Raw genomic sequence first — 8,844 nt, 5'->3', positions numbered from 1 at the left:
AGCACATTGACCTTCTCCTGCCAGACTAGCACTTTTGGGCTTCTCAATAAACAATGCCAAGCCAGCCAGATCAGATGCATGCCAATTTGCCAAACGTCTTATTGGGTTGCGCTTAAACAGTGATTAGTGTTAATCCTAAAACTAATATATAATATAATTTACACGCGTGGATTGAACTTTAACCTCTGCTTAATTAATAACGTAGGTTATTTTCTTGATGTCGATGCTGATCTGCAGGGCTAGTGGTTGATTAATTTAGTGGGATAAGATTTGTAGTAATCACCATGCATTTATATCAAATCTTTATATATGCATGCACTATCATTTTTAATCATGGTGTTTTATTGTTAATTCATAGAGCAATGTCAAATCTACAGGCTGCGATTGCTGGTTTTAATCTACTTTTAGTGGCCGCAGCTGGTGGCGCCGGTGGCGGTGTTCTATCCCTCTAGAAAGACATCTTTGACATGTTTACTAATTCGTAATCGAAATTGGAGGAATTGAATTTGAGAGACTGAATTGATGAGGAGTTGAAATCTGAATCGCATTGAACTTGTTCATCGAACAATGTGAAAATCGAAGTACAAATGACACTGGATGCACAACAAATCGTGGTTGGGAGTGATTCTACTTAGGCTCTTGCTGCAATTAACGATCACACAAAGTGATTTTTCTGCTATTGGCTTGCTTGAGGAGGACATGTCGCAGGTAGCATCGACTTTTCAAGTTAAACAGTTCATGTATGTCCCTAGAACCTGTAATGGGGTAGCCCATAGATTGGAGGTAGATTGTGTGCCCTCCTGTTTGGATGCCCTTCTCATCCCCTCCTATTTGTGTAGTCACGATTAAGCCACGTTAACATTTTATATTACTATTGTTTTTTGTCTTATTATCTCTATAAAAAAATAATATAAAATATTAACGTGGTTTAACCGTGACCGCACAAAATAGGGGGAATAGGAAGTGCTCCCAAACAGGAGGGCAGACAATTTGCCTCCCCATAGATTAGCTCAGTTTGCTGTTTGAATTGGCAACATAATAGTTTGGTTCAAGGATTCTCCTGATATTATTCAGGATCTCCTCATCCAAAAGTTGATGTAACCTTTATTTGCAGTCATTAATATAGCGTCGTCCCTTTTCAAAAAGATTTATGGGGGGAGGGAGTTTGAAAGTCGAGGCGCATAAGTAGAAACTCAACAACCTATCCACTAAAATATTAAATCACATATAAACCAACTCTTAATTTTGATTCCACTCGCTTTAAGCTTTTGCCACACTGGGGTTTCCCTTTTTGTTTGATAATTTGATGATATATATCAGCTTTACATGGTAAAAACCTACAAAGCCCTTAATCTACAACACACTAATTGGCCATTTGCCCTACTTGACTTTTCTTAAGAATACCTCTCTCAAACTGTCAAACATATTCACAAAACCAAACTATCCACTGATTACATACACAAAGTTCGATCCCGGGACCGCGGTTCACGACCTTCTTTCCCTCAATCTCTGCTTCAGGTGCTGCAGTTTGCTACTGAATCTCAGAGGCAATTCACCGGAAGTCTCGTTGTCTGAGCCATTTAATCGTTCCTGTTGTATTACATCGTGACGCATTGGTTTGAACCGTGTCTGGAAAGCCCTGTATGAGAAATACGGCAGCAAAGTGCAGATAGTAACGAGAAGGGTGACCACCCAAAACAGAGGACTGGGAGCACAGGCTTCGACGAGAACTCTGTGTGCTGTTGTGGATACGCTTGGTGAGACAGAGCCGTATATCACTAAGAATATATACCAGAAGGCGATACTGCCCCAGATGAAGAAGTGCTGGATCCAGGTGAAGTAGTTGATGGAGAGTGCCATTTGGCAATTTACGACCCAAACTACGCAAGAGTACATTGTGACCCCTAGGACTTCATAGTCAACTACTTTACCGTCTTTTCGGAGAGCTTGGCCAATCATGGAATTGGTGGTGAAGAAGAAGATAATTATGGAGCTCAAAACGCCATTAACCATCCAACCGAGTATTCGTGGCCAGCTGAAGAGGATATTCTCTACTCCCTCCAGATACAAGGAAGGATACTGTCAAAAGAACAAAGCATGAGCCGTAAAAATTCCAGTCCAAAAAGATGAAAATAAACAATATATATGACAAGCCATGACGATAATTATACGCCTTTTGGTTCTTAACATCCGTAAAGAACTTGTTACTAGATTTGATACTTACTACCAGAAGATGGAATTACAAACACACAAAGCTATAGTAGTAATATAGAGCGTAAATCGTGAATTTGTAGTCAATTGTCACCTTAGCACTATATCATGTGGATCACTCATTCACCCTGAATATCATATTATTTTCCCTTATTTGTATACAAACTCTACAAAAGAGAAAATTGTATACCTTGAGGCATAACCGCGCAGAAACATCCTGATCGAAGACGCCAAGAGCAATTACAGGGAGTGATGTGAAGAAGACATTGTAGAATGACATGTACCAGTCGTTGTAAGCAGGCTGACCGGAGAAAGAAGCATGGGCCTCAAACCAAAACAGAGTAAACCCAAATGTAATGTTCTTGTAGAAGAAGTAGCATATCTGCATCAACCAAAAAGAATAGATCAGCACGTATCAACTGGGTACGAAATCTATTGCTTTCTTTTTCAAGTATTGTTTGTTACAATTATAAGAGGCATATTTTACCATCATTGATATGCGCCTATAGCACCAGTGCCCATGTACAAGCAAGAGACGCTCCAGAAAACGGAACTGAGCAATTGCAAAATCACTTGCCATCACCGCCTGCATTCAGGAATCAAATGGAATTTGAAGCTGGGTCTTAAAAAAAAAATATGCAAGTTATATGTCTGAGAGTCTGACACCAAAAACAAGCAACTGCTGGCAAATAGCGTTGTAGACAGATGCATGCTCTATTCTCTTTTTCAAAAGTACTCTGATTCGGTGAATAGTGTAGACAAACACATCCTCTATCTCACTTTCAAAATTGCACTGATTTCCAGTTACTTATCTTGGGAATAAAAAAAAACCCGTAAAAATCAGATTAACACAAAAAATATGGTCACCTGCATCCCTTCAACACCACTAATGCCAACTCCAATATCAGCTTCTTGAAGCATGCCAACATCATTTGCACCGTCACCAACAGAGAGTGTTATTTTACCTGTTCCGAGTTTTACCAATCTCGTAACCTGCACAGATTTTGTAGTTCTATCAGATTATTTGATGTCAGCAACTGGCCTTAAGAAAAAACTGTAGATAATTTGAATGGATATGCTCATGAGCATGATCGAGATACTTACAAGAGCTTTCTGTTTGGGCGTAGAGCGGCAGCATATAACAGAAGCACAAGTAATTGCAAGATCAAAAAACGAATTTTTGACATCCTTCTTGAGACAAAATTCCAAGGACTTCCCATCAATTACCAAGCCGAACGATTTAGCTTGATTCGGACTTTGTTTAGCTTCATCAATTTGAAAAATTCCTTCTCTAATTTGCTCCCTTATGCTTGCAAGAGAAGCCTTAAAACAATCATGGTTTCAGAAATTACACCACGGAAGAAGAAAAAAGAAGGGAAAAAAATAATGTTTTGGATTTTTGCTTTAGGAATTCTGTACCTGCTCAACTGCCTCTTTATCCCCTTGTTTCTCCAAGGCTTTTATGTCTAGTGAATCGAGACTGATGACAATCCGTTTCATATCTTGTCTAAGTAAACTGCAAGCATACCTGTAAAATTTACAACACTTGTAACCTGTAACTTGCAGAAAAATATAATCTAAGCACACAATGAAGTATCAGAAAAATATAATCTAAGCACAAAAACTGTTAGCATACCCAATGTTAACTGCAGTTTCCATCTTATCCCCCGTCAATACCCATATCTTAATCCCAGCTTGGGCAAGCTTATTGATACATTCAGGCACCTGTATCCAAGAGAACGATATCCGTACAGAATTAATTTCCATGAACACAAACAAACCTTTCTCAGTATAAAATGGGCACTAGTTTTTTGTTTCTTGATATGAACTTCCAATTCACATAATGTTAAGTTGTACAGGGCTCCAAATTCAAGGGAGGACACAATAACAATAATCTAATCCAGGTGAAAGGACTCACCCAAAAAAAATAAAAATACCATCAAAATTCAGTACTCACCCCCTTTTGCAGTTTGTCTTCAACAGCTGTCACACCAAGCAGAAATAAGTCCCTTTCAATCTTATCAGCAACTCCGTCCACCAGTACATCTCTATCTTCAGTTACAGAAGCTTTAGCCTTCACAAACTCCTTCGCCCATATTTCAAATTCTTCTACACCAAGCTCGCGGTATGCAATCACCAAGGTTCGTAAACCTGCTTCAGCATATTTATGAATGTGCTCCTTGGTCTGATCCTCAAACTGCCGCCCATCTTTTGCAAGCCTTTCCAGAATCGCACTGAATATGTACAGATAAATGAAAATCATGGAATTTTAAAAACCCAACTTGCAACTTCAAACGTGAGCCTTAAGCATGAGCACTCAAGAGTCTAACCTGTCTGCACCCTTGCAAAGGAGCAATAATTTATTTTCTGGACTCCTTACAATTACTGACATCCTTTTGCGAGAACTGCTGAACTCCAAGACGTGAAGAAGCTCGTATTCCCTGGGATAAATAAATTTAGTCATATTAAGACTAAAGTCACTGAATTGTAACAGATGTGTAGGTAGGCACATGCCATATATGTATTATACAACACAGAGGCTGTAGTGAGTAGTTAATCCTGGGCCATTGATCTATTTCTAGACTCAGAATTAAATATGCAAAGTGGGAATGTCTTACCTGGGTTCTAACAGCCCATAATTGGGTACTTAATTTAGCTAAATATGTGTCAGAAGTTATGGCTTCCCAGCCACGTAAACAATACAAGGAGCTTTTATATAAAAATAAACAGGTCAAAGTATGAATGGAACTCACCTATCAACCTTCCTCCCACTTTCAAAATCCAACTCATGCAATGATATGCTTGTTTGTGTCCTTTCGAAAAACTCAAACCCAAGCTCCCTGGCAGCTATGACAAAAGCTGCTTCATCTGGTGACTCTGCTTCGTAGGTTATTTCTCCTGATGCTTTATCAACGACTGGAATGGCTGTATGACAGATTGCTAAAACCCGAAAAAACTTCTGTATGATATCTGAATGAGCTTCATTGACCCACTGCCCATTCATGATGCGCTCGTCTCTAAAGTTGAAACCCTTTATTGACTTTCCAGAGTCAACATTATAACTAGCACTATCTAAAACATCAGATGATACATTACCAGTTTCATGCAGTGTATCAACTCCGTCCCTTCTGTTTGCCAGTGCCCTCTCCACTTCTGTTATACCATGGCCATACGCAGTGCCTGCTATCGAACATTTAATGAACTCCATGGAATTACATGTCAGTGTGCCTGTTTTGTCAGAAAGTATCATATCAACCTGACCAAGTTCCTCATTCAGATTAGATGTGCGTGCATGAGCTGGCCTATCCATTTCCTCGTAATACATTTCCCGATCTTGGTTAATGAATATACTCTGTAATACCTTCACAATCTCAATCGACACATATAAAGATATTGGTATTAAATATCCATACAACATAAGGGCAGTCAAGAAATGGAAAAAAGCCGCAAGTGCTGCTCTTTTGGGGTCATAAAATACAGTTGTATGATCTGGACGAAGATACCACCTTCTCATTTTTCCACCGCTTATATCTCGTCTAGTGTTGATTCCAAAAAAGACAGATCCAGTAAAGGCTATCACAACAAGAGTACTGAAAAGAATGTAGATTATCTTATCCATTTTCCTCTCGATTTTGCTTCTCTTTGAAGGAGGATCTGTCGCATTCTGCATCACTTTTGTGTCGTGACCAGTAAAGACAACAACACCATAGACATATTCAGTGTTTTTCAGCTTAGAGTCTCTTAAGAGCATCTGTTGTAAGGAAAGCGGGTAAGGCTTTCCATCATAGAACAAAGTCCCAACAAATGAATACAGATTTTCATTTGGGTCCTCACACTTGATCACCGCTTTAAAGCTTTCCAAGGATTTTTCATCCTGAAGATGAGATGTCACCTCCAATGCATGCTTCAATTTCAAATTAGTTTCTCCGTCAAGGTTCATAGTTTCAACATAGCAAATTCCGTCCTCATAGCTTGACGAAAGTAACAGAAGATCAGCAGGAAAGTACTCATCCTTGTGGACCTTCACAATATCACCAACCCGGAGTTTCTTCCATCTGGTCTCATAGAATGCATAATTCCTACCATAAACTCTAACCTTTCGATTGTTCGCCTCAATGTCCTGAAACAATTTCAAATTTATAGCCAAACCAATTAGGAAAAACAAATAATTAATCATCAATATATTAATTTGAAGATATTTCCTAATAATGTTGCTCTTTCCAATCATGCTGCACCAATTTTGGATATAGAAAGTAAGCACATATAAATAAGAGAAATCTGTACAATCTCAACCGTTGCAAAATCTTAATATACTGTGGCAACAAAAATTACTACATATATGTTCATTGTCCGATTAATCGAGAACCACAATTCTAATCCAACTATACCCCAGATTTTACATATTAATCCAAACATGACTAAATAAGCTTAAGCTGTAGCTTCAAATGACTAGTAAAAATGTAAAATCGACAGTGCAAAATGTGTAACGCATCGACATCTATATAATCCAGAAACGTTTACCTGTTTTCTTCGCCGCCAATCTTCAACAGCTTCCTTAGCCATAGTAGCTCCAATCACCACTAACAACGGTGCAAGAACACTAACAGCCTTAAAAGGTGCCAACGGACTAAACGAGACACAAGCTACAACAAGAAAATATATATTGGCAACCCTCCTAAACTGCTCAAACAAAGACTTGGGAATGAAATTCGCTGCCGTATACTTGGTAGTCGAAACATAATTTCCCCCGTATCTCAACTGAAGCGCCTCCGGACTATCCGGCTCATTACAATGCACCACCCTCGAGTACCCTCTTTCCCCGATTTGGGGATGACTATCAACGAAAGGAGATCGAATACACGAAAACGAATACAGTTTGCTAAAATGTATCCCTCTCCTCCTCCGCCCTTCCGTCATTTTAGCAGCGTTTTCCACCTCAAAATTGAGGTATTTTTCCTTTTCCTCACTCCTCACTCCTCACTCCTCACTCAAATTCCTACCCACATTTCCCTTTCACTTTCCGGGAAAATCACCAACCAAACAACAAAACAAGTCACACCAACTTCCAAAAACACGAAGTTTCGACGAAATTAAGCAAACGATTTCACCAACGAAAGCGAAATTCCGCACCAATCTACGCCAATGGAGTAACAGATAATTAACAAAAATCTACCCAAAATTCACGAAACCTCACCGGAGGTAGAGCTTAAAGATCGAAACTTGAGCAACACATAAGAACATTGATTGAATGCCTTGCTTACCCAGAGCAACAAAGCGGGTGCACAAAGTTTGCATCTTTAAGCTCCATGCTGATTATTTGTTTCGTATAAAATATAGTAAAAAATAAATAAATAAATAAGAACAAAGGGTTGATTTAAATATCAACGAAAATGGCAAGCTTTGTGTATACAGCTACGAAAACTAGGTCGGTGGAATTTGAGGAAACCCTAGAAGTTGTGTTTCAGAGAATTCCTTACTTCCATTGCAGGCTCTGCGGAGATCTCTTGCTTGTTGCTGCTGGTTTCGTTTTCAGCTCAAAATCTAGAGAGAGAGAGAGAGAGAGAGATAATAAGTGAACTTTGTATGAGTAGCAGTTTGCTTTGCCGCTTTAATAAGCAAAAACAAGGTGGGACAAAGAGAGAGAAAGTGGATATATATTGGTAGATAAAATAGGACGTGATTCACGAAATCATTTTCGTGGATCACCACCGTCACGTGATATTATCAGTTCATGAATAATAAAATTAACTGTATATAAATTCAGAATATACTAATAATATGTGAATAATAAATGCTTTAAAATTCAAGTAAAATAGTCAATTGTATTTAAGTAATGTTTGTATTACGGTGTACCGGTGCGATATAAATAGAAGTAATTATTGGGACTCCTAATGCCTATTGGGGCTTGTTTTGGATGTAGTATGAGCCTGTGGACATTGAAAGGTGACGTAAGGTTGCATGAAGATCAATCACAATCTTTGCCACACAAGTGGCTGATTGTGTTGCTGCTTGTTTTAGTCCTTCCCGTCCCTCTTGACTCTTGAGTCCGACCTTCTTGCTTCTTCTACAACCACGACGTGTATTCTTGCATTGTTTGAGACGGTGAATGAGTTGGCAATTTATCGCTGCTTGTAAAAAAAACTACATTTATAAATTTTAAGGAAGAACCTAGTATGTTTATATCGGAAATTTGATAATTATTTAAAAAGAAAATTGTTATTGGTACTCCAAATTTCTCTTTCTACATTCCAAATTTTCTATATTTAGAAAGAAAAATACACTTATGATGAGTATAGAATGAGATTTTTAGAGTGTCGATAACACTTCTCTTTAAATAGGATAAATTACAAGAGTTAAGTTGTTGTGCCACGAATTTAGAGAGAGAAACGAGAGGAAAATCGAGCAGAGAAAAAAAAGAAAGAGAAGAGCTCGAGGAATTTCAACGTGCCTGTGTGGAATTTATGTAATTACATATGTATATAATTCTAACTACAACGTAGATATCATTTTTATTGAGTTATTTCACTTCTGATTACCTTAAATCTTAAACATGTTTATCCTTATATGTATAGAGAGTAAGTTTGTATTATGAGAAACGCTAATGATGCTTTCTCAAAGTGACATTTTTCTGGA

The 8,844-nt window shown here is 38.3% G+C and overlaps 1 protein-coding gene across 2 annotated transcripts; it reads right to left on the bottom strand.

Moving 5' to 3' along the window:
* Positions 1-1,228: 1,228 nt before the first annotated feature.
* On the bottom strand, positions 1,229-7,820 carry LOC103965848 (probable phospholipid-transporting ATPase 8). Of its 2 annotated transcripts, none has more exons than XM_048578887.1 (12): positions 7,689-7,820; positions 6,733-7,345; positions 4,965-6,331; positions 4,542-4,652; positions 4,169-4,445; positions 3,848-3,936; positions 3,631-3,739; positions 3,316-3,534; positions 3,079-3,204; positions 2,699-2,797; positions 2,402-2,593; positions 1,229-2,079 (listed from the first exon to the last, which is right to left on the bottom strand). In XM_048578887.1, the coding sequence occupies exons 2-12, from the start codon at positions 7,126-7,128 to the stop codon at positions 1,486-1,488; spliced, it is 3,579 nt and encodes a 1,192-aa protein (XP_048434844.1). In that variant the 5' UTR covers positions 7,129-7,345; positions 7,689-7,820; the 3' UTR covers positions 1,229-1,485. The 2 variants fall into 2 exon arrangements, with proteins under 2 accessions (XP_048434844.1, XP_048434843.1); XM_048578886.1 differs by having other exon boundaries at positions 7,473-7,788.
* Positions 7,821-8,844: the final 1,024 nt, after the last annotated feature.

Source organism: the organism of the source record quoted next, unplaced genomic scaffold (genome assembly GCF_019419815.1).
Source record: "Pyrus x bretschneideri cultivar Hongxiangsu unplaced genomic scaffold, Pyrus_bretschneideri_v1 Contig13, whole genome shotgun sequence".
NCBI lineage: Eukaryota > Viridiplantae > Streptophyta > Magnoliopsida > Rosales > Rosaceae > Pyrus > Pyrus x bretschneideri.
The sequence above is the reverse complement of the archived record's forward strand: the minus strand, read 5'-3'. Positions and strand labels throughout refer to the sequence as shown.